The sequence below is a fragment of the Nothobranchius furzeri genome, chromosome 18, assembly GCF_043380555.1.
Source record: "Nothobranchius furzeri strain GRZ-AD chromosome 18, NfurGRZ-RIMD1, whole genome shotgun sequence".
Classification (NCBI taxonomy): domain Eukaryota; kingdom Metazoa; phylum Chordata; class Actinopteri; order Cyprinodontiformes; family Nothobranchiidae; genus Nothobranchius; species Nothobranchius furzeri.
In genome coordinates this window covers 19,119,166-19,143,894 of record NC_091758.1, presented here as the reverse complement: position 1 = coordinate 19,143,894, position 24,729 = coordinate 19,119,166, and the positions used below count along the sequence as shown (strand labels likewise).

Here is a 24,729-nt window from a genome sequence, read left to right as displayed (position 1 = left end):
CTGTGATTGCAGCTCATATTGTGTGTAAAATGCATTTGAGGCATGCTGACTCTGGACCAAAATTTCTGTTGTTTATATTTAATAAATAGATAAAATAAGACTCTGAATTAACTAATTACCGTATAACTTTTATCCTCATGCTAACATTTATTTTCTTTCAGATATCAGCAAGTGCAAGGATGACCCACCTACTCAGCATCGTTTGAGGACGTTTCCAGTGACATTAATAGGAAACAGAACACACAGCTTTCAGCCAAGCTGGTATGAAAGTCATCCTTGGGCTGAATATTCTGTCACTATGGACTCTAATTATTGTCATGCATGCAGACATTTTAGCCCAGCAAGTAGCGCAGGAAGTGTGTTTGACTCACCATGTGGATTTAGGAACTGGAAAAAAGCAACTGAGAGAGGAATTTTTTTTTGGTACATGCAAAGTCTGAAAGGCAAAAATTGAAATTGTCTGAAATTGTATTGTGCACATATTTAAGTTGTTTGAATGTTTATTTTTCATATGTACAGTACATGTAATCTTCAAATAAAGTCACAAACTATAATAATCAACAAGAATTATTTTTTACTCAAGTCTCATGTTGCAGTGAAGCATTCAGAATTGTTATCTGAGTACCATAAAAACATGCCAGTTTTACTTTCACAAGTAAACCATTACTGCATTCGCTGTAATAGTTTACTTGTTCATTGTCTTTAATTATGAATTTTTTTAATCTTATTTTAGTAAAATACAGCTGTAAAAAATCATAGATGAAAAAAGTAAAGGAAATTTTTTGATAAATTTGATCCCCAAAATATAGTAGAGATAGATATAAAAAAGAAGAGAACAAAAAAGCGAGTAGTTTCACAGTACTAGGAATTTCCTTTGGCAAAATTGTGCACAAGCACAAAATTAGTCATATGGCGGGGACAAAAAAGAATTTTGATATTGCCCTAATTTTTCCCTTTTTTTTTTTTGTCTAGCGCCCCCATGAAAAAATACTGGCCCCCCTGGAAAATTTAGTCTAGAACCGCCCCTGCGAGGAGGCTTCTTTGCTCACTAACACGGTGCAGAAACGCCCGCTGACCTGACCATGCATGTTTCCACAGCCCGCGCAGGTAGCTCTTTGCTCGTAGCGCGCTCTTCACTTTCACGAGCGCACTTTCTGTGCGCGTGCGCAAGCTTAGCGACTTTTTGAACGCCCAAGCGAACCTGACAAAGAAGAGAGGCTAAACAACACCTCGCTTCCTGCTGCGTCCTCCACCTTTCAGGGTCACGTCTCTGCTCGGTTCCGCACCCGAGCATCGCTGGAACTTCTGCTTAGCTTCCCGTGTGCGCGCGCGGACGCAGGACGCTCCGAGCCAGGTGGATGTGCTTTAATGATCCACTCCGCCCCTATGGATCGCCTCCATGGATGTCTTCAAGGCCGTTTTGGACAATAGTCTGAGTCCTAAAGCATCAGAGGAGACCGATGTGTTCCTCTGGCCCTCACCGGAGAATGGTAGCCGCTCCAGGCAGGATGCGGAGCCCACCGCTCCGGTCGTCTGGACTGCGGTGTTCGACTACGAAGCGAATGCGGATGATGAGCTCAGCCTTCGCAGAGGGGACCTGGTAGAGGTCCTGTCCAAGGATTCCCTGGTTTCCGGGGATGAAGGATGGTGGACCGGGATGATCGCAGATCGGGTTGGCATTTTCCCGTGCAATTATATCAGCAGAAGGAACGGCATACCGGAGGAAATAGGCCTACGGGATAGCTCGGAGGGATCCGTACCTTCTCTGCACCGTACGTATCTGATTTCATAGAAATGTGAATGTCTCAAGAACTGAAGGAAATGTTAAGTGTTTCCATGTTAGAACTGTTGGTAACAGAGTGATGTGTCATAGCATAGCGCTGCTGTTGGCCTGGGGGGGGGGGGGGGGGGAGCTTGAACGCGCATCCTCAGCATCAGGACCAAACAGTCACCCCACCTCAGTGACATCACCAGTCATGTTCATTTTCTTCACTAAAGCTTTGCATTGTGCAATGATTTGCTTAAGTGTTACTATGCATATGTAAACCAGTATGAAATGTTCATATCAGGATCTCAGACAGACCCAGTGAGTGCAGAGCATCCACAATGCACTGCAGGAACACGCTTTATAGGCCAAGTGTAATTGGTACTCCTACTGCATCCACCTATTATTTTCCATGTTATAACCAAGCATAAAGAAGGCAGTAAAACAAAGTTAAGCAGATTGTTTGAGTGGACTGCACCACCTAGGGCTATCTTTGTTAGCGGCTTCATTCTTAGGGAGATAGCCGGCCTACTTTCACACACCTGAAATATTCATCAAGGTCAGTCTGCTCAGCCGGCTGGGAGGAATCCACAGAATGAACAACATCAGCTCCTAACTTACCATAATTGTTGAAACTTCCAAATGTACAAACCTTTCAAGCCATTTTTTGTAGCAAAGTTGCTCAAAAGTGTACTGGATTTGGGATAGCAGGGCAGTTTTCATTTGACCTGGTTTTGAAACATATAAAAATGTGTCTTCTTTCTCCCAAGTCCTGGAGATAGATTTCTCGGAGCTCACCCTGGAGGAGATCATTGGGGTCGGCGGGTTTGGAAAAGTCTACCGTGCAGTGTGGCGGGGTGCAGAGGTGGCAGTTAAAGCAGCACGACGGGACCCTGATGAGGACGTCGCTCAGACTTCTGAGAGCGTGCGTCAGGAGGCCAAGCTCTTCGCCATGCTCAACCATCCCAACATCATGGCTCTGCTGGGGGTGTGTCTCCTGGAGCCCAACCTGTGCCTGGTTATGGAGTACGCTCGAGGAGGTCCTCTGAACCGGGCCCTGGCTGGGAAACGGATCCCTCCGTGTACCCTGGTGGACTGGGCTGTGCAGATTGCCCGGGGCATGCTCTACCTCCACAGCCAGGCCATCATCCCCATCATCCACCGTGACCTCAAGTCCAGCAACAGTAAGAGTTCCTCTGTACACGAGTGTATTTAAAACCAGGTTAACGTGTTTTATAAAACCAATTCACAAAGATCCACACTAGTCCAGACTCTTTCATTATCCCACTTTACAGTAGTAGTTAGTTCCTACTAACACATCGGCCATACAAAGGCATGTGCTGGTACAGACCCAGTTACTGCAGCTTTGAATCTTACTTAAAACACGACTACGACACATCCTCGTGCTTCTCATGTACTCAGGTTAGTCTTTTTTAATTCGGAAAGAGCAGCTAAGGGGAGTTTGGGTGTTTGCTTGTAGAGCTGTTGTAATCTTGCCTTTTGCCCAACTGAAGCTCCTAAATCCCAAGCCTATTACCAAGGATTTGCCCCGTGCTCTGCCTCACTCCCTCACTCTCCCCTATGGAAGCTCTGACTGTGCACAAAACAAGACTCTTGGCTGCCTTTGGCTCACTCGTCTGATTTGAAGTGATAAAGTGGCGTGTTCCTGGACTCGCCTTTTGTAGGACAGTGCAGGAATTAAAGTTTCCCTCTTCTTTAAGGCATGTTCACACTTACCTGGTTGCTGTTTGTTTTAATTGTATTCTGGAGGTAAAGCTATGATGAGTGGGGTGCAAAATAGCAAAAATGTTTTTTTTTAAAGTGATGGCCTGTGTGTAAGAGTATTTGTAATTGAAAGAAAAAATTTGGATTTGTTAATAATGCTATCTAGTTCTCCTTTTTCCTACAGACTGATATATTTTGTCCTCTAAACAGAACATATGCACATAAAAATGTTCAGACTGTCTCCAGTAACATTGTGGTCTCGTCTAATGTCTGGGAAAAGCAGACAAACTCTCTGGCTCTCTTCCTGACACTAAATTGGTCTTTTTGTTGATGAACAACAAAACAAACACAGTAGTTGTAGCCTGGCAAGCCAGACTAAATAAATATATTCTTTAGTCTGGCAACACTCCACACTGACAGCTCTCGGTTGTGGGTCGGGTTCTGCCGTTGTCTTTCGATCTCCACATGCTACTAGACAATGAACAACATGACGTACTCACCACAATGGATGCTGGTAAACGAAGCAGTCTGCTGTTGAAGAGAGCAAAAATACATCCCTTTTCTAAATAAAGGACATAAACACATCTATCTGCTCCTGATTCTAATAAAGCTCAAATCCAAATAGTCCAAAATTGATGTAAAAGCCGTTTCAAACGAGCTGTCGCCATTTTGTTCCACACATCATCCCGCCCACCAGATGAATAAAGAGCCCTGATTAGCCCACAAAGAGGATAAAGTGCAGTGATTGGTCCACAAAGTAGATAGAATGCTGTGATTGGCCAGCCAGAACGCTGCTAGGGACTGCAAAGGTTCCATTGGAGCATTCCTAGACCAAACTTTGCAAGGCAAGAATTTGGTTTGGTTCACTAGACTATTGTAGTTGTGCTTTATTTTATGCAGTTACGCAGAAATCTAGTTATTATTGAGAGGGCACCACTTAGAAGTGGAAAGGGTGCATTGCACCTTTAAACCCTTCTCCCTGCTTCCCAGATTTTTGCACCACCTCTACAATTACAGTTAGATATTATTCTCTCTTTATACTGTTCATTTATTTACATATGGTTTAAAGAAATGTTGCCAACTATCTGATCACATTCGAGTTGAACGCTGAGATCTTCCTTCGTTGAAGAGCAGGTCCAAGGTTTGCTAGTCTTTGAGGTGCTTTTCGACAAGTTTAGTCCATGGGCTTTTCTTAAATTTTGTCTTCGAGTAGAAACAGGCAGTCAGGATTTTTTTCGGGGCTGTGAAAGTGGTTGCAGCTGCTCTGTGATTAGCCATATCTTTGCAGCTCTTTAAACAAAATTTAAAAACGGACTTTTGCAAACTTGTTCACACGCTCTGTGGTTGACATATGTACGCAATTGCATGTCTTGACGCTATTGGCCAATGCTGATTGACGCTCAAGTGAAATTACATGGGGCTCTATGGAACAGGGTGGGGCTTATGGCAACAACAAACTGATGTATTGCCTACATTATATCACAGTACAAGGTAAGCCTATCATCTTTATGGATTCTAAATAAACTTATCCTGTAAATCTAGACCGGCCTGTAGAGCAAAAGGATTTTGCTCTACAGGCTAGGGCTTGCAATCATTTAGGCACTGCCCCCTATTGCCAAGGAAAATACACACTGTCACTTTAAAAAGTAAAGGTATAGATGGTTATAATAAACACTATGCAGGTTCAAGTTGTTTGTTTTTATTAGTCCTAGTTTTGTTTTTAGCTTTTAGCGATGTTTGTAGTCACAAGTCTTTGTTAGTTTTGGGGGTCAGAAGCTCTGCTATAAGGAATACAGATCGCCTGCATGACGATCCTAAACTAGGATCATCTTATTGCCATCTGGTCAAATCTTAATAACATTATTCCCAATTTCACATGATTTTGTACAAGCTCAAAGATCTTGGAACATAAATCTTGGATGAGTCGCTACTTCAAGGAGAATATTGAGCTCAGTATCTGTTAAGCCGCCAGTTGTGGGCATTTTTGTGTTGTCTAAGGCAGATTCCATGTGTTGCCATCTTTATCAACACCAACTATCATATAAGTTATACATTAAATCCTACATTAATAAACATATTGGATTTGGTGTTCTTTGACACATGAAGGGTGGGAAATTGATTTGTTAGCCTTCCAGTTGTTGGGAGGGCCTGTCTATTTCCTGAGCTTTACAGAACCAACATATGTTTCTCCATATATGGTGATTATCTGCTGGATGAGCCCTCCAGAATGGACGTTCAGTGTTTGTTTTTGCCCCTCTAACATCTGCAAGAAACAGAAGACAGATATTTGTTGTCATATCTATAGAAGACTTCCAGATGCATGATAAAAAATAAATCTGTGCAACGATTTCTCACTCATACTTATGACTGCATTCATACCTGTAAACCTGTCAACTGTTGGGTTGCATATAAATAACTTAAAATGTCCAAACAGGATAGAGGTGTTTATAAAAGTAGGGCACATGCATTTTTTATTTTGTTGTGTTGAAATCTTGATCTGTTCATCCATGTTGGTGTTTGTCAGTTCTCTAAACATATTCCACATTGTACCTCCTCAGCGAGCAGGGTTTGCTTTAGCTACACAGGTTTTGGCAGTTCATCTGCAGGAAAGAGGTGCTGATGTGAACCACGGCCCGGGGAACACTCCTGCACCGATGGTCTGGCTTTGTGGAGTGGACATAGCTTGAGTTTAGGAGGAGTCTTGCATTGTGTGAACACACATTTAGGAGCTGTTTTTAAGGCCTGTTGGTGCAGAATGTTGTCAGAGGATGAATCTGATTCTGTAGTCAGAATGTTTGTGAAAGTAAAAAGTGAATACTCAGCAATGATCAATGGGTTTTTCATCCCTGCTTTGCTTTGTTGGTGTAGCTCATAGTCTCTTGCTTTCTCTGTTCTTTCTTTTTCTGTCCTCTGCTTTCATCCATTGAATCCTTTCATCGTGGCCTCCCATCAACCACACCTTGTTCTTTTTGTCTGTTTACCTTTACGTTTGCATTGTGCCTCATCGTGAAATTCCTGCTGCCTCTCCCTACATTTAAACCTGCAACCTTCCCAAATCCCCCACCCTCCATTCTCCAACCAAACCACCACCATTATCGCCTCCGATGTGCCTCATCGCCCCAGTCCTAATCCTTGAGAAGGTGGAGATGGAAGACCTCAGCGGCAAGACTCTGAAGATAACAGACTTTGGCCTGGCTCGGGAGTGGCACCGCACCACAAAGATGAGCGCCGCTGGGACGTATGCCTGGATGGCTCCAGAAGTTATCCGTTCATCCACCTTCTCCAAGGGTAGCGACGTTTGGAGGTGGGCAGGCATGGGGGGGCGGGGGTTCTGATGGAACCAAAGCCAGAAAGACAATCAGTCGAAACACCAATCCCTAGGAAAAGGTCTTACTCTATAGCCAGTGTGGGAAAATGTATTTCGATAGATTATGATCATAAGATACAGGTCCCTGTGCTCCAGGTGTTTAGTGTTTTATTTTTTTTAGCATTTTCCTAAACTTGACTGGAAGACTTTCTTAGAAGGCTCTGGAAAATGTTTAGGTTAACATGTGAAGTGCTTTCCAACATGAGGCTCGGGGTCCATGTTTGGCCCTCAGAAGCCGCTAATTTGCTGCAACGCTGTGGTGGCATCAGGTAGCTTTAGATCGTTTGTAAGTGATCACACCGTGGCGGTAATGTGACTACCTAATGGTGGTATAAAGGCGGTGTGGGGGCAGTCTTTGCGCTGCTGCGGACTTCCTTTTATCTTGGACATAACTTGCTTTTTATTGCAATCGAAGCTGTGCTCATTCCGTTTTTTTAACAAGCTGTTCCTAAACGTATTTGTCCTCCACGGTCCCTGTGCAGCCTCTGGTGATCTGATCTCTTGCTCAAACAGAGAGAAGCTCCTGGAGCATCGCTCCAGTTTATCATCTCAGCTGGTTCTGTTTACAAAAGCAGAGCTTCCAGCCCGTTTTTACTTTCATTTTCAACATAGTTGCCAGCCGGAGCTCGGCAGTAACTCCCCACGTGATCATGACACCTCCCTCTGTTGCGCCAAGGCGTGATATGCATTCACAAGGCCGGCGTTGCAGCAATATTACTAACAAGCGTGATGGCACGAATTCCGCAGCACCTTGCTGCCACAGCGTGCTCGTAAGACACACCGTGGCAGCAGTTTTACGCTGATTTGCTGGTGTTCCTTCTAAAAAGGGCTGGAGTGATTTGGTGTCGCCTTCAGATGCATTTATAGAGTGATGAATTTATCTTTCTAGCAGGTTGTTGATGCAGAGTGATTCTAACATTTTTGTTAGGACTGTCAAAATTGATTTGTTATTATCGCGTTAAAACATTCATTCATTAACACGGCAAATATTATTTTGAGCTTTAACAATTATTTGAAATTGTTTTGAAAGTCCGTTGCTCGCTCACTCTGAACTAGGGCTGGACGATATAAAAAATAGTATATTGATAAAAAAAATGTAAATATTGATCGATATCAATAATTATTGAAAATATTTTAAATATTGTAGAAAATATATTTTACGTGCAGCCCTGGCCATTTTGTTTTTGGAATTTTTATTTTTTTCTCCGCCTCTTCTTGCTGCGACATCTTGCTTCCTCATGCTCTGTTGTAAAGAGATGAGGGACTGGTGACTCAGCGTTGCCAGAGTCTGTGGTTTTGATTGGTTAGGAGTAAGTAGTGAGTCTAGTATGCTGCTACCTGATAGGTTATAATGAAAAAAGGAAACTTTTAATTGAAGTTTTATCGACCCATTTTTTGTCTGTCACACCACATGTTTACCGATAGATATATTGAACTATTGAATTATCATCCAGCCCTAGTCTGAACTATTCGCAAACACACTAAACACCGATCACATCAGCATGATATGAAAGAGGAAGTTCCAAACTCATGAATGAAGTAGAAGGAATTTTTGCTCTGTGGGAGCAGAAACGTATACACGGGCCTGGGAATGACCAAACTGTGCCTGGAGCTAAGGGCGCTGCGATAAACACACGGCTCTCTCTCTTGATTGTGGGTTTCTCTTTATCTTGAGGCGCTATATAAGAGATTGTTATCTTTTTTTCTTTCTTGTTGCAACGTATATACTTCCATACATGTGCATTATGGAAGTATATGTGTCTGCTTCTATAGATAAAAATGTATTAGAAACATAAAAAATATCACGTTGAGGCTTGTTTACAATCTGACATCAGTTTGCAATTAATTGCAAATAAAAATGTTAATTGAATTGGCCCTAATTTTTATGTTCATATTTTTACTAATATTTCTATTTTGGACCTAATTCAACAAGTATACATGATAAATAATCACCATAAATGTATATAAATAAATTTTTGAAATTTTTGATAGATAAAACCACATTGTTGTGGTCGGGGAGAACTAGTAAGGTTATTTTTTCCCTCAACTAGAAAACACCCCTTGTCTTGGACGATCGGCCTTTAAAACCTGGAGCACAATCATTCCCCTCTGTTCTCAGTTTCTTAGGAAAACCTAAAAAAAAGTCTTATTAAAACTTCATCATTTAAATCAATGCTCTTCTATGAATGAAAGACATTTTGAAAAAGATGTTTTCTGCTCAAACAAGTCCAACAACAAACAAGTTCTTGTCTTTTCTCCTGCATCCTGATCAGATCAGTTATTAATCCTTAAACCTGGAGGTGCAGAACTGTAATTCAGCCCTTATGCCTTACCTATAATCAGCTTGTAGTTTGTAGCTGTCAGCATCCTCGCTTATCTGCGTGATTTTTATATTTTTCTAAACATGATTAGGTTGCAAAATCATCTCTTTTTGACATTTATTGCAATAAAATTGAATTGCATTTCAGTGTCTTGCAGCAAACAACCTGTTTTAACGTTTATATGTTCCTTACATCACTATTACATGATAATAAAGCCATTTATCTCTGAGATCTCTAATTTTTATTCTTTCCTATTCTGCTCATATTTGTTCTCTGATACGTAACCCCCTCGCTCCAGTTATGGCGTTCTGTTGTGGGAGCTGCTGACTGGAGAAGTTCCTTTCCGAAGCATCGACGGTCTTGCAGTGGCTTATGGGGTGGCGATGAATAAGCTGGCTCTGCCTATCCCCTCCACTTGTCCTGAGCCTTTTGCACATCTTATGGAAAGTAAGAAAACAAGCAAAGTCTATGTAACATAGGACAAAGCTAGATGTGCTTTAAACACATAAGTGATCAGTGGTTTTACGGCGTAGAGGTCGACCAATATGTGTTGTTGTTTTGTTAGTTTTTTTTGCCGGTACCTAAATGCAGTGGTCATGGTCAGAGGATGGCTGATATTTGTGTTTTGGGGCCTCTTAAGGCTTATCTGGAATGCATGAAACGGCAAAAGAATAGAATTTTTATTACAGTCTGAAAAGTCAAAAGACGTCTCTGAAAGTGTGTTTTATGTTTTGCCACAGGCTGCTGGAGCCCAGACCCTCACGCCCGGCCCCAGTTCTCCACCATACTGGACCAGCTCACAGCCATTGAGGAGTCCGGCTTTTTTGAAATGCCTGCAGAGTCGTTCCAGTCTCTGCAGGATGACTGGAAACTGGAGATCCAGGAAATGTTTGATCAGCTTAGGACAAAGGAAAAGGTGATGACGAGAGGTAGACATTTTAGGAGAAAACTCATTCATTATGATTGTTTCTCCTACAGCCACGGCTGAGATGTGATGACAGCTGTGTTGTTTTACTGCGCCGCTCTTGTTGGGACCCATCAGGAGCTGCGATCGTGGGAGGAAGAGCTGACCCGAGCGGCGCTGCAGCAGAAGTGCCAGGAGGAGGCTTTGAGGAGACGTGAGCAGGAGCTAGCTGAAAGGGAGATCCACATCCTGGAGCGCGAGCTCAACATAATCATTCACCAGCTTTACCAGGAGAAGCCTCGCGTGGAGAGCAGGCAGGGCAAGTTTCGCCGCAGCCGCCTTAAACTCAAGGATGGGAACAGGATCAGCCTGCCCTCAGGTAGTTATCAGATGGTCATTAAACAGTTTTCATTGATAGGAAACCTCAAAGACAAACGTAGAGATTAGATTTGTTGGGAAGGAGTGTGCTGTTTTGATTTAAAGCTTAACTGAAGGTTTATGGGGATTACCAAAAACAAAATAAAGGATGGAGGTGATCCAGGTGGGAGAATCTGGGAGAAGTTCTCATGAGGGTGTGACGTTTTTAGGTCTGGTTCAGGTGTGTGACTGAATCCAAGCTCCTGAGTCCCTCTTTAACCACCCGCTCTGACCCATACACACGTCAGTTATTTTATTTTCCTAGAAATCTTTCACTGCCCTGTTCTGAATCTTTCAGATTTCCAGCACAAAATCACGGTGCAGGCGTCTCCATCTCACGATCATCGGAGGAGTCTGCTCAGCAGCAGTTCCAGCCCCCCCTCCAGTCCACCCATGCTGCCTCGTCTGAGGGCCATCCAGCGTAAGTACAATGAGAGGTGTAGCGGTACCTCCTCATAACCACACCACCCTGGATGGTGCAGGGACCAGACATAGAATATATCACAGAGGAGCATTGCTCTTGTCTTTAGTGGGGAACACACATTTTTTGTTCAATTACCACAACAGAAACCAGGATGGATATGGTTCTGTAGTCTCCTTCACACAACAGCAGAACTCTAGCAGGGTATCCGCGGGTCCTTAAAAAGTCTTAAATTAGCTTTTCCAAATTTAAGGCCTTAAAAATCCTTAAAAATGACAAATAATCCTTAAATACAGTTTCCAAAGGTCTTAAATGACCAAAGACCCAATAAACAAGATATTTTTATTTCTATAAAATTTTCGGGAATTTCTAGTTAGTGTTCAGCATTTTATGTGTATCATATTTGCGTAAGCGGAACTGTACACATTCAGTTGGTTGTGAAAGGGGGCTATTTTTAGATGAGCACATTAGCTGGTTAAGCTAGTGGGAGCTTGTACCATGGGGAAGTGCAAGTTTAATGGTAACTGGATGGCTAATCCCACGTTCGCGACATGGTTAGCACCGGTTTCAGGCAATAGCTGGAAATTATAGCTTAAATGAAATTTTAAAAAATAGCTTAAATTTGGTCAAAGTGGCCTTAAAAAGGTCTTAAAAAGTCTTAAATCTGGCTCCCGTAAACCTGCAGATACCCTGTCTAGGTGCCATGGGAGTGCAGGTGAAGCTGGAAAAATGAGAATTATGGTGCAAAAGTTCATTTATGTCAGTAATTCATCTTAGACTGAGAGACCATCTAAAGGCTCAGGAACTCCTTTCAGGTGTTCTGGATTCATCAACTGATTAGAGTGTGACACGTTGAGTCTAGATTATTGAACCTTTTACAACATTCTAATTGCCTGAGATTTTGAATGCGGGCTTATCATAAGCTGTAATCCATAATCATCACATTTATGAGGTTAGAAATATCTGGCTTGGCATGGAATGAGTCTCATTGATTCGTTTCACATTTTAAGTTCAATTACTGACATAAGTGAACTTTTGCACCATATTCTGTGCCATACCATACCAATTTACCATACCAAAGTGCTGTACATAAGAGCCAAATGCTTGAACAAATCAACAAAACACAATGAAAGCAGGTAAAATACATAAAAACATAGCATAAATAATCAAGGATAAAAATTCCTACTAAAAACAATAGAATAAGAGAACAGTTAACAGCACTGTCAAAAATAAAATAATGCAACGAATGATAAAAACCATTTGAAATGGCACGAATAAAACCAAAAAAAGCTACAAGACGGTGCGACGTGTTAAAAGTGAGCAACTGAATCGTAAAAACTAAATTAAGAAAAGTAAACCCGGTGCTGGATTTTCATAGCCTAGTGAACTAGACCAAATTCTTGCTTTGCAAAGAATGGTCTAGGCATGCTCCATTGGAACCTCAGCAGCTCCTACCAGGACTCTGGCTAGCCAATCACAACTCTCTAGAGGGGTTTCAAACACATAAAGAGCTGTGACTGGTCCATAATGGTGGGCCAATCGTGCTCTATCTGCTTAGTGAACAAATCACAGAGCTTTATCCGCTTTGTGGGCCAATCAGGGCACTCTATATGCCTGGTGGGTGGGATGATGCAACAGAGTGAAACAAGAGAATGTCACATTCATTGTCTAGTGGAATGCGGAGATCATTTGAAAGACAACGGTAGAACCCGCCCCACAACCGAGAGCCGTCAATGGAGCATGGCCAGACTAAATAATACATTTATTTAGTCTGGCTTGCCAGGCTAGGATTTTCATGTGGTGACACGGAGGGAAGGCAATGCTGAAAAAGTGTGTTTTAAGGACCGACTTGAATCTGCTGACAGAGGGAGTCAAACCAAACGCACATGGAGGGGCAGAGTGTTCCAGAGTTGTGGGGCTGCATGAGAGAAGGCGCTCTCCCCCCGTGATTTGTACCGAACCTTCGGAACAACAAGCAGCCGATGATCTGCTGAACACTCTAATGTTTCCTATTTTATTTGTGGAGCAGATGAGCTGGACACACACCTACAAACTACAGGTGGCTGTAGCAGTCACTGTTTATAATCTGTCCTGCCTCCACGCTTCCTGGTTCCAGAGCAATCGTATTTGTTTGTTTTTTTCCTGTTGTACCAACAAAAAGACAAAACTACAACTGAAACCAATCTCAGCCTTAACAGTGCTTTTGCCCTCTATTATCTTATTAAATTGTGAATTATTAGCATGGAGCATAGCATCTGTGGATCTGAGACCTTCTACTACCTAATAAACCTTTTAGTTTGTTCTTTTATTTCCCCTAATGTATAACTGCTTCATTTCTTATTCTACAGTTACTTCAGGAGAGGGGTGCGCAGAGATCGAGAGAAGGGGGTCCCGTAAAAAGGGTCGTTCCCGTGGATGTGGTGTATACAGGGAGCACAGCGCAGACGCCAGGTGGGAGGATTACGAATAGAATCTGCACCGTCAGTTTTGAGACGTTTTGATTTCATGAGTCAGATCTTTCCACCACTAAGGCAGCTCTCCTTGATCACAGTGTGAAGCCTCCCCATGAGGGCAGCAGGCAGCGGTCCTGCAGCGCCCCGAACCTCCGCAGATCTCCGAGACACAGTCCAGCGGTGCCTGGAGTGCCAAGCCTCGTGGAGATGGGTAAGTGGGAGTAGCTAGAATGACTTGTCTTAATGATGCACGGAGTAAAGGGTTGTCTCTTACTGCATGGACAGATTTGTGTGTGAAACATGTGATTGGAAGCTGACCAAATCACGGTGCTGTTTTTAGAGAACGAAGACTGCTGCTTCACTACTGAGCCGGGTGCCTCTCCTGGTCAGTCCTACCTCTGCATTCCCTTCCAGAAAGAAGCCCATGCTGCTTCTGCCGCTGATGACGGAGATGAATACTGCCTCGGCAGCCAGGTGCCTGACACACCGTGCAGGAAAAGCCCGGGCGGGGGCCGTCGTGCTGAGCTGGTGCTGCTGAGTTGCGGTGCTCTGCTGGCAGCCGTTGGGCTGGGCTGCAACCTGCTGTCCTTGGCTCAGCCCGAGGAGAGCATTAAACCTCGATGGGAGAGCTTCTTCCACAGAACAGGCGGCCAAAGACGCAGCACCAGCCCCCCGACTCGCAGAATGTTCCGGCGGGAAAGCCCGCTGAAGCCTTCGGCTCCCTCGCTACCCCCTTCATACACACTCCTGTCCATATCATCGGTGTCTGACTGTAACTCCACCCACTCGCTGCTGCGCTCCGACAGCGACGAGCTGCTGGTCTACCGCCCTGCCTCGCCTCCTTCCCAGCCTCCTCCTGTCTCACAGAGGATGGCGGTCCAGATCCCAGTCAACTCGCTGGTCAACACGCACGTGGAAAGCTTCAAGCGTAACCCGCACCAGTCTCTCACACCCACACATGTTCCCTGTGCTCCAGCCGCCTCGCGCAGCCTACGCCGGACTCCATCAGACGGAGCCATCAAGAAGAACTGTCCTTCTAATATACTGGAGCCGTTACCTGAAAAAAGAGCTCTAGAGAACACAGGTGAAGCTTCGACACCGTGTGTAGCATCTCATTTATAGCTGATGCATTAGGGCATGCTCCGTTTATTTGGGAAGAACATTCATCTTAGATTTTCATGTGTTTTTAACTGGTTTCCCTCCTCGTTGTTTTGCTACAGCAGGTGTCTTCAGGGCTTTAAAAGAAGACAGTTCTGAGGTTCCCCGGCTTCCTGATCCAAATGTAGTCTTCCCCCCAACACCTCGGCGGCGCCACACTCCAGAACGCCCCAAAACCCTGGACGTTCTGGCTCGACCTCGGCCTTCGCCTCGAGCTCGTGCCGATATTGTCTGGGCGGAAGCTCGGCTCAGGGGAAACGGACAGAGCCTAGTTAATGGTGAGTCCCCCGTTCACTCCTCCAGCACTGAGACTCCACCCACCGTGGAGTTTGGGAGAGACCCGGCGGTGCCACCCACCCCCTTAGAGGCGCCAACGCCCTTCTCTCCGCACAAGAACGAGAACTTGTTGGATCAGTTGGACGAGGGACAGTGTCGGGATGGAACGGTCCCGCTCTGCACACCACAGATCAGACTTCCTAAAGACTCATCATGTAATCCAGGATTCTGGTCCTGATTTTGCTCACTGCTCAACATGGACAGAACCAAATCTGCCGTTAGGCCACGGTCCAGCGTTCTCCATCTGCAACACCGAGCAAAACCAACATTTCTTTACCTTGTGACGTGTTTGGTTCAGTCTGACATCGAAAACGGTTAAAGGGTTACGAGTACTTGAAAATAAAATCTGAGCCTCTTTGGCTTTAATGCATCAGATGAAACTGGAAACAAGAACATGTTTTCTATCATCGTTCTTTACGCCTCAACTGATTGAAAGCTTCACATTCTTTTCAAAGCCTGAGTTCAGATTGTGCTTTTAGGGAAGTGCGCTTTTGGATATGATCATGAATGTACAATGTTTTGTTTTGATTTTTTAGAAAAAAGATAAATTAGCTGTTCTGGTCTTGTCACACAAAACGGGAATAATCTTTATTTCAAAATGAATTCATCTGGAATTCACTCATTTTGTCTCATTATTTGTTTGAGAAGATGAGAAATGATTCACAAAAAGGGAACTTTGTACATTTGCCTCTTGATCTAAGTTGCTGTCCGTGTGCAGCCATGCATGGAGTTCAATGACCCACAGGTGAGGCACGCCCAGGTGAGGCATGCCCAGGTGAAGCAGAAAGGTTCTCTTCATTTTCTATATTTATACTTTTTTACCATATTTCTGTTTGCCTGGATCTCGTCACACTCGGCGTCGTGGACGTTTAAGATTTCAGCCTTTGCACATGACCCAGTAATTTTGTTAAAAGTGCACCTTTATTTTTTTAACTTGTTGTAGATTTTATTTATTTATTTATTTATTTATTTTGTCTGTTAGGTCTTTAAATGGTTTGTTCCACTTCATCAGGTTGAATTAGTTTTGATTTTTTATACGTTTCTAGAAAAAAAACATTTTAATTGAATTTCAAGCAGCCAACCCAAAATATTTATTTATTTATTTATTTATTTATTTATTTATTTATTTATTTATTTATTGGACTGGTTAGAAAGGAAGAGCTACATCTGTTTCATCCTTAACCTCTAAATGCTTGATTGTGTCATTTTATTTTGAAATGTTAACAGAACTCTGATATTTCCTCCCCCATTCACCAACACTGATCTATGAGGTTGAATGTGTGTGTTTTTTTTTATACTTCTGGTTACTTGGGACTGTGCGGAATGTGATTTTGCTCATCATGCAAACGTATTTCATGTATAGGTGCTAGTTGAAGCGACGCTAAGTTCTTAATATGCATATGAAATCTGAACACAAATAAGCTGAATTAACTGTTTACTGACATTGTTCAGGGTGGGAACAATACCGATACTAGGTGACTTGCATTTGCACTGGAACACACTGACTTGAGTAAAATGGTGGCAGAAAAATGTGTCTGATTTAATGTTTTATATTTGTTTTTTACTTAAACATCATCAGGTGTGCAGAAGCATGACTCCAGGTGCATGCTAATGCTAGTGTCCTCTTTAAAATATCACACGAATATAGGAATGCTATTGCTGTTATTGCTATTGCTTGTGAGGACATTTTTGCATCAAACACATTTCAGCCAGAAGCTTTAAGACCCAAACAAAGAGTCAAAATAGGAAGTATAAATAATTGTATCTGTATTTTTAATGTTTATTTCCACACGGGCCCTCAGGGGTCATCCTCAGCTACAGTAGCATGTGTTGAAAATATTTTTAAGCAGCATTTCATCTTTTTATTGAGTCATTTCTATAGGAGAATGACACAAAGTACCAGTGATCATTTTAGATCCATTTGTGGATTGTTTAACATGATTTTTACACAAATTTCAGGATCAAATCTGGTAAAATTCAATTCAACTCAAATTCACAGATACTTTATTAATCCCCGAGGGAAATTAGAGAAAATACAATCCATTATCTTGAAATGGTTCTATTTCCTTTTTCTTATTTTTTAACAACAAATTTGGTTATTATACATTTACTTATACAAGATGTTTGTGGAAGAGGGAAAGATTTCTCATGAATCCTCAAAAATCTGAAAAAAAAAAAAAAACAGAACTTTTATCAGATGAAATGACTTTAATCCTCTGCTGTGGATATTCATCAAACATTATAAATAATCTTTTTTGTAATGGATGTAACTCTATAAAAAGGTCACACACTCTTAATATTTTGTTGGAACGCCTGTGGCTCTGATTATGACACACTTTCACTGTGGCGTTGTTTCCTTAAGCTTCTGCAACGTCACCAGATGCATTTCCATCCAGTGTTGCATTAATGTTTCACAAAGATCTCACATCGATGATGGTAGAGTCTGACCCCTGCACGAAGCCTTTTCCAGCACATCCTAAGATTCTCAGTAGGGTTAAGGTCTGGACTCTGTGGTGGCCAGTCTGCCTCATGCTCCCTGATCCACTCTTTCACTATTTGAGCCTGATGAATCCTGGCATTGTCATCTTGGAATATGCCCGTGCCATCAGGTAAGATGGAATAACCTGGTCATTCCAGGTAGTCAGCTGACTTCATTCTTGGAGCACATCCTGTTGCTGAACCCCAGATCATAGCACTGCCCCCACAGGCTTGTGCAGTACGCAGTTGTCTAATACGAGGTTTGTACCTGTTGGCTTATTTAATCCAGGTGGTGACTTGTTTTTTGGCCAGGCAGTGAATATAATCAACATCTTTGTTACGTTTGTTCTGTGTTTTCTGTTAGAATTAATTGTTGTGGTCCTTTCGTTATACACGGAGTGAGAGTAGATTGTGTTTACCTTAGCTAACATGTTCCGCCTATGTCAGAGAGCAATCGCCGTTGTTGGTGGCGTCACTTCCGTTTATCTGTGGGCAGCAGGGGACGATGTCGCCCTGTAATTCCCACGCCCCCTCTGTTGATCACTTTATCCCATGAGAGGTCCAGCGTGTATACTCCTTCGTCCCTGTTCATGGTCCTGGATCCACGTCTCCTTATCTCAATCGCTTCCCTGAGCCATCTTTTTCATTTCTGTTGTTCTGTGTTAATAATTCTAGTTCTGTCCAGGTCCATTACATGGTTTTCCCTACAGTGGTCTGTTACGGCTGATTTCTTTATTGTACTTTCTGCCTCTTGTTTTGCTGCTCCTGTGTGTCTTCGACTTATTTCCTTCTCACTCTCCTTTCTATGTTCTATTTTTTGTGTGTTGAGTTAGCGTCCTGCTTCTCCTGTGCATGTTTTATTGGAGTTTGCATGGTATTGGGTGTACTAGTCTTTTTCTGACTGTCATGTTTTTGTTGGTGTGTTTATGTTGTGTTTTTTCATCGCTGTTATTTTTTCTGTTATGCCTTTAATGTATGGAAGGGTGATTGCTGGTTTTGGCTCGTTTCTTTATTTTTTTGTGTGTGTGTTTCTTTGTTTTGTTTCTACTTTTCATTGTTGCTTGTTTTCCTTTATGTATTGCCCGTGTTGGATATCCGCAGGGGCAATAGCTCTGACGAAGGCAGTAGACGTCGAAACATGTGCAGCAATTAATATGTGCTACACATGTTAGCCAAGGTAAAAACAAGCTCCTCTTACTCTGTGCTTAATGAAAGACCACAAAAACGAAGTATATAAGCAACTCTTTCTATTGTAAAAGTTGCAGACCCCTGATCTGCTTGATGATTTTAGATGAATTTGAAGAATTCCTCTGGGCACCGTACCTGTTACTACCACAGCTTGATGCTGCCACCACGCTTGACTGTTGGTCTATTATGGGCCTTACCTTGACTCCTCCAAACACAAAAAACACCTCTATGTTTCTGACTCTATTGCTTCACGACCTGAGCCACTGTAATTGATGGAACCATTAATTCTGCTTTCTCGCAGAAGATCCTGAAGGAAAATGTCCTTTGACCTTAAACGGGTCATTCATTCTGGAAAATCCACCAATGTGGCTAAATTAGAACCAAAAAAAAAGGAAGAGTGGTACAAGATTTCTCCACATTATCAGTTTTCACAAACAGTTAATTCAGTTGTTGCCTCCCGGGGTGATTATTGTTTATTTTTAGGTTTAGGAGGCAAATATTTTTTATGTAATGAAATTGGCCGTGGGAAAAGAGGAAAATGACTCAGTCAGTAAACAGTTTATTCACGTATTCTTTTACCGTACACACAGGAATCTGAAGATACAACAAATGCCGAGAATGGAGTGCTTTGTTTTGGCATTAATAACCACACACACACGGCTTTGCATTATAGTTTCAACGTGATTTTCGAAAGTCGCCTATTTACATTTTGTGATATGTTTATTGAGCTCATACAGTAAACTGCAACCATGTGCTCTTGATATACTCGTGTTCTGAAAGCACCTTTACGTCGGATGTGGCCAAGAATATAAAACATTGTGACAGATGAAAGGATCTGAAAATCAGGTGACGGGGGTGTAGGTGGTTGTTACTCACGTAAAGGCATTTAAAACACACCTTGTGCAAAAGGCAGGTGTTTGTTTCTAGTGACACTCGCCTGCAGACGTGCTGCGCTGTGGACTTAGTCTCTCTCATCTTTGTCACAAGTGTTGGCCTGTATGTGCAATCATCGGACGAGAAGTGCATCCGTTTGTAATGAAACATGCCTTTGGCAGTTTATAGGGAGAAAATCACTATCTGGTGCAACTTCTTTTTCAAAGAAAACCAAAGTATAACACTCCAAATACACAATAACACATGTCAATAACATAACTAGCAACCATATGCGGTGCAAGGCAAAAGCAAATGAAGATTGCTCCACAACTGAGACCTCTGACTTGTGGTGTTTAAGGTCTGGGTGGCGCACAGTAGGGCTGAGACTCGTGACTGGTGGGAAGTCATCCGGCAGCTAGCGCTTAGGTCGCCTCTTTCTTTTCCCGTTGGGCGTTCCGGCGAATCTTCATCTCTGTTAGCTGGATGTAGCGGATGGCATTAGTGTCTGGAAAACAAGAGCAGGAAAAGGTTGGTTTATTTCCCGTTCAGACAGGAAATGGTGCATTGGTAGGCTTGTGTGACTATGAATAAAGCACATTATTTATTTTATTTGCAAAGTAGAAAAAAAAGACACAATAAACAGGTTATAATTAGTGCTGAAGGAGGCAAAAGCCTCATGTGGCCATACATGAAGCTTTTCTGAAGCCTTTACCATGACATAAAAAATCATAAACTTATTGATTACAAAAAAATAATAATAAAAGAGAGCCTATAGATTTGCTAAATAATGAACAATTAACGCCCTCCTTTGATCAAATTAAAATGTTTTTAATAGTACCAACTGTAGAATGATTCCATTCTATTGCACCCCTAAAGCGGATGGAGAATTGACCTAGACAAGAGAGGGATTCAGGGGATGGAGATCCATTGACCGTTGCGTATTATGTGAGTGAAAAAATGAATTTACATTAAAATACATTTTAAACTGTTTGGGTATTTGCCCATCAGTTAAGATTTTATAAATGAAGACGCATATCTGAGAAACTTTCACTTGATAAACAGTCAAAATGTTTAGTCCCTGAAAGAGAGGAGCTGAAGATGCTCTTTTCTGATCTGGTAGCTAATCTAACGAAGCATTTCTGGAGAAGCAAAATCTCATGCTTAGACTACATAATACAAAATTTTAATATGATGTAGCCTGGCAAGCCATACTATAGGCCTGTATTTGGTATAGCACCATCTAGGTTCTGCAGCCCCCAAGATGCTTTACAACACAGTCATTCACCCATGCACAGACACATTCACACGCTGTTGACGATGAGCTACAATGTAGCCACAGCTGACCTGGGCGGCACTGACAGAGATGAGGCTGCCATGCACTGGCGCCACCAGTCCCTCCAACCACCTCCAGCAGGCAGTGTGGCTTACGTGTCTTGCCCAAGAACACGACTGTGACAGACAGGGTTCAAACCTGCAACCCTCTTGTTACAGGGCAGGCACTAATTTATACTTCTTTGTCTGTGTCGGGATGAATGCATGCAACATCATTTTCCGTCCTTGCGAGCCTGCTGGAGAGCCCTCTCAAGGACAGATGGAGTTGAGCTCTCTTTTCTAAACATCCGTCCAAGACGGAGAACGCAAGCTTGTGATTGGTCAAGATGCCGCTGCCGTTGCGCCCTCAAAAACGTAAATAGAGCTGAGGATATCTTGTGGCAGACATGGAGTAGCTAGAAAAATACCTCGCAGGAAAAGTCTAAAATATGAATGTTTTATTCCCCCGTGACTGGAGGAGTGAAAAGAGGCACAAGCGTTTTATATGTGGACGGAAATGACAGGAAACGTGTGTTTAGAGGTGGCGAGCGCTTGAAGAGGTGGAGGAGGATGAGTGACAAATTTGTCTGGGATAAAAAAAAAGTTTCTTATGAACAAAAAAAACAATATAAGCTCACAATCTTGGACCGGATACATGACAGGATACCCCAGAACAGTGCCACGCCCTCTGTTGTCCTGCCGGGGAATTGCTTTGCAACGCTCCCCAGGAGATGGAGAAGTATGAGGGCAAAATGTCTCCATCCGTGCGTGCGTGTCTCTCACTCATGGAGCTGATGGAGAAGTATAAACTAGACTTAAGCCCACCCGTCATCAAATATTGAGCGCTGTTTTTGGCTCAAACAAATTTAGTTTGGTATGGTAACCCGCTGAGTTTACAATGGAGCATGGCTAGACCAACCTACAGAGCCAAAATCTGTTACTACGCCTACTGTCTGTCTATATTTTTATCATCATCACTTTATTTATATAGCACCTTCCAAATGCCCGAAGGCAAACCAACGTGCTGTACACCAGAGGTGTGACCAAGTCACTGCTTTGCAAGTCACAAGAAAGTCACAAGTATTTCCAGTCAAGTCTCGAGTCAAGTCCAAGTCAAAGACAACCAAGTCCAAGTCGAGTCCAAAGTCAATGATGTGGAAGTCCAAGTCAAGTCCAAGTCCTAAACTTTGAATTTTCAAGTCATAATCAAGTCATCTGTCCAACTTCTATTTAATGACAATGATAATAAATAAACTCCAGAAATAAAGCTTCTTAAAGCTTCATTTATTTGCTCAAACAGCAGAAAGTGCAACTGAAACTGATTATAAACAAAGTGCTGCTGCAGTTAGCCGTACAAACTCAAACCCAGAACAATGAATGACTTATAATTTTTGCCCATGTCGTGCCACTTTTGTGCTAAAACATTAAATATGCTCAAGTCATCATCAAGTCAACAAATGCAAGTCGATTCAAGTCGCAAGTCATTGGCGTTGAAGTCCGAGTCAAGTCGTAAGTCTTTATAGATTTTATCAAGTCAAGTCAGAAGTCATCAAAATAATGACTCGAGTCTGACTCGAGTCCAAGTCATGTGACTCCAGTCCACACCTCTGCTGTACACACATAAAAACATCACAGGCCCATATGATGGTCATCAAAAATAGACATAAAAACAGATAAAAGCAGGAGATAAGAGCAAATACAATAGAGAAAAGTCCAGAATTCCCTGTGAATAAATATGTGGCAGTTGCCTTTTGCAGAACCTGGCTCAAGGAGGGGGCAACCAAGCAGCAGTTAGTTACAAAACCTCACATAGCAGAGAAACTGAGAAATACAGCAGTGTAAATGTCCAACTGCGAGTCACTGCAAGAAGCATTCTGCAGGTGTGCAGCCAGATTTGTTCACTTTGATCCTGGGTGAAATATCACTTCAACTATAGTTAATACATCAACTGCTTGTTTAGACCCCAAAATCAGATACATTTTGAATCATAAAAAGCACAAAGCCCCTGATTTCCGCTCGTGGGCGAGGAGGGTTAGGGTTATAGGAGGCAGTTAGCTGACCTGATGGCTCCTGCTTGTGAGACTCCTTCAGGTAGTGCAGGGCTTTCTGGAAGTCTCCAAGGTGGTAATAGGCCACTCCTGATCGGTAAAGAGCTTTGAAGTTTTTCCCCTCCTTTAAAAGGACTTTCAGACAATATTCCTTCACTCGCTCATAATTCACCAGCTCCATTTGCAACAGGCAAGCTGGAAAAGAGAAATAAACACATGATCACAATCCAATATCTGAATTTGATGTTTTAGGATAAAAGCTGCATTGGTATCTTTGTTTAATTTCTCTGACTCATTTGGGGTGAGCCTGAGGATGACTTGTTTTATGAGTCATGCTGAGCTCTGGAGTATTACAGCATCACTGATGCTCATCTATGAGAGGAAAAACAGCGTACCGGCCAGGCTGTTGTAACATTCCAGCTCCGCATTCTCCATGGCTCCCTTCTGCTCGTCTGTCAGCGTGGTGGACTTGCTGATGGTCGGCAGGAGGGAGGACGATGTCTTGGAGCTGGAGTCCGGTTCCCCCAGCACCCTGCACAACCCCTTGATCTCCAGCAGAGCGCGGTGATACTTGCCGATCGCATCCCGGTATTTCTTGTCCTTGTAGCACTGGGTGCCCTGGCTCTTAAAGTCCAGCGCGCGCCTCACAGCGTCAGCTGGCTCGTTTTGAGGTGGCTGTTTCAGCATCGAGCCTCCATGATGCCTCTGCCGCTGGAGCTGATGTCTAGGATCTTTGGTCCGGCTGCTGCTGTGGGGCTGAACGCAGTGCTGGAGCCTCGGGGAGGCGCCACCACCGCTCTCCATCCTCCCTTCGTGTCCAGCTTGAATCACACTCATCTTCAGCGTTTGTTTTTTATCCAGCTGCTCTGACGCTTCGCCGTAAATTAGCGCTCAGGCTTTTCACAGCATCATGCTATCGGTTTATTAATCGGCCCTTCGCTTCGCTGCCGTCTCAGATACGTCCACCCGTGCGCAACCCTGCGCGATGAGCGGTGCGCGCTCCTCTCTGCTTTCGTGTTCTCGGTTCAGACGAGCCGATTGGTCCACAAACGCACCATGAGTGCCTCCAGCAGATGATGTTGATTTCACTTGGGTGTGTGACTCCATTATTTTGGAACTGGATTGAGAAAGAGAAAACAGAAATCACATCTTGCATATTATCCTTCGTCTCATCTTCTTCCTATTATTATTGTATTATTATTGAAGTAGTAGTAGTAGTAGTAGTAGTAGTAGTAGTAGTAGTACTAAGTGCACATCTGGAAGAATAGTGACTGGACATTTGCACTGTAACAATTTTTGTGTGTCTAGTTATTCATTTATTCAGTAAAATGTACTCGAGCTGTAAACTATAAACAGCCAGACATGAGCATCTGAAATCATTTTAGTTATCAAAATAATTATAGCCCACAAGCACTGCCAAGTGTTTTCGAAACAGAACCGATTTTGTGTTTGCTGTCGACTGCATGTGTGGGTGTCCGCCAAATAGTTCCTGAGTTCAGCCACTGCTGCACCTCACTGCTCCCCGCAGGGATGCAGCTAGAGATTTCATTTCGCCAATGTGTCATGATGACTGTTGGGATTTTAAGATGAAGAGCAAAGTGAACATGCCCGCATTGCATTTTGTATTTAAAGAAAAAATATTCAAAATGTGTTTGTCTATTTTGGCGTTTTTACGTTTATTTACAGTATATGTAAATGTTTTGAAATCAATGACAGTAAAATATTGTATTATTTGCAGGAAGGTTTTGCATTTGGTGACGTTCAGATTCAATGTTAGCCTACTCCTAGCACTAGAGTAAAAGTTTTAACAGTAGGTTATATATAGTACAATAGAGTAAAAGTATTTATTTTTCAGGATATTATTATTATTATTATTATTATTGTTATTATTATTATTACTATTACTATTGTTGTTGTTATCCGTCGATGAATGAGTTCCATATCTTTAAATTAAGCTAAATTTT

The 24,729-nt window shown here is 42.7% G+C and overlaps 2 protein-coding genes across 3 annotated transcripts; one reads left to right on the top strand and one right to left on the bottom strand.

Moving 5' to 3' along the window:
* The first annotated feature begins 518 nt into the window (after positions 1-518).
* On the top strand, positions 519-16,401 carry map3k9 (mitogen-activated protein kinase kinase kinase 9). 2 transcript variants are annotated; one of them, XM_015969168.3, is made up of 11 exons: positions 519-1,772; positions 2,536-2,949; positions 6,614-6,794; positions 9,477-9,625; positions 9,919-10,094; positions 10,221-10,461; positions 10,798-10,920; positions 13,269-13,371; positions 13,472-13,584; positions 13,714-14,457; positions 14,597-16,401. In XM_015969168.3, the coding sequence occupies exons 1-11, from the start codon at positions 1,400-1,402 to the stop codon at positions 15,043-15,045; spliced, it is 3,066 nt and encodes a 1,021-aa protein (XP_015824654.3). In that variant the 5' UTR covers positions 519-1,399; the 3' UTR covers positions 15,046-16,401. The 2 variants fall into 2 exon arrangements, with proteins under 2 accessions (XP_015824654.3, XP_015824653.3); XM_015969167.3 differs by having other exon boundaries at positions 520-1,772; positions 14,594-16,401.
* A 2,675-nt stretch (positions 16,402-19,076) lies between these two features.
* Positions 19,077-23,790, bottom strand: LOC107391760 (tetratricopeptide repeat protein 9A). Its single transcript, XM_015969211.3, has 3 exons — positions 23,161-23,790; positions 22,778-22,960; positions 19,077-19,911 (listed from the first exon to the last, which is right to left on the bottom strand). The coding sequence occupies exons 1-3, from the start codon at positions 23,600-23,602 to the stop codon at positions 19,829-19,831; spliced, it is 708 nt and encodes a 235-aa protein (XP_015824697.1). The 5' UTR covers positions 23,603-23,790; the 3' UTR covers positions 19,077-19,828.
* Positions 23,791-24,729: the final 939 nt, after the last annotated feature.

Bases quoted from the DNA above. Each gene is read 5' to 3' on its own strand.
- map3k9 (XM_015969167.3), top strand. From the start codon at position 1,400: ATGGATGTCTTCAAGGCCGTTTTGGACAATAGTCTGAGTCCTAAAGCA. The intron at 13,585-13,713 runs GTAAGTGGGAGT...TGCTGTTTTTAG, and splicing joins GCCAAGCCTCGTGGAGATGG to AGAACGAAGACTGCTGCTTC. The intron at 14,458-14,593 runs GTGAAGCTTCGA...GTTTTGCTACAG, and splicing joins AAGAGCTCTAGAGAACACAG to CAGGTGTCTTCAGGGCTTTA.
- LOC107391760 (XM_015969211.3), bottom strand. From the start codon at position 23,602: ATGAGTGTGATTCAAGCTGGACACGAAGGGAGGATGGAGAGCGGTGGT. The intron at 22,961-23,160 runs GTACGCTGTTTT...TCTCTTTTCCAG, and splicing joins ATGTTACAACAGCCTGGCCG to CTTGCCTGTTGCAAATGGAG. The intron at 19,912-22,777 runs GTCAGCTAACTG...CTTGTTTTCCAG, and splicing joins TCACAAGCAGGAGCCATCAG to ACACTAATGCCATCCGCTAC.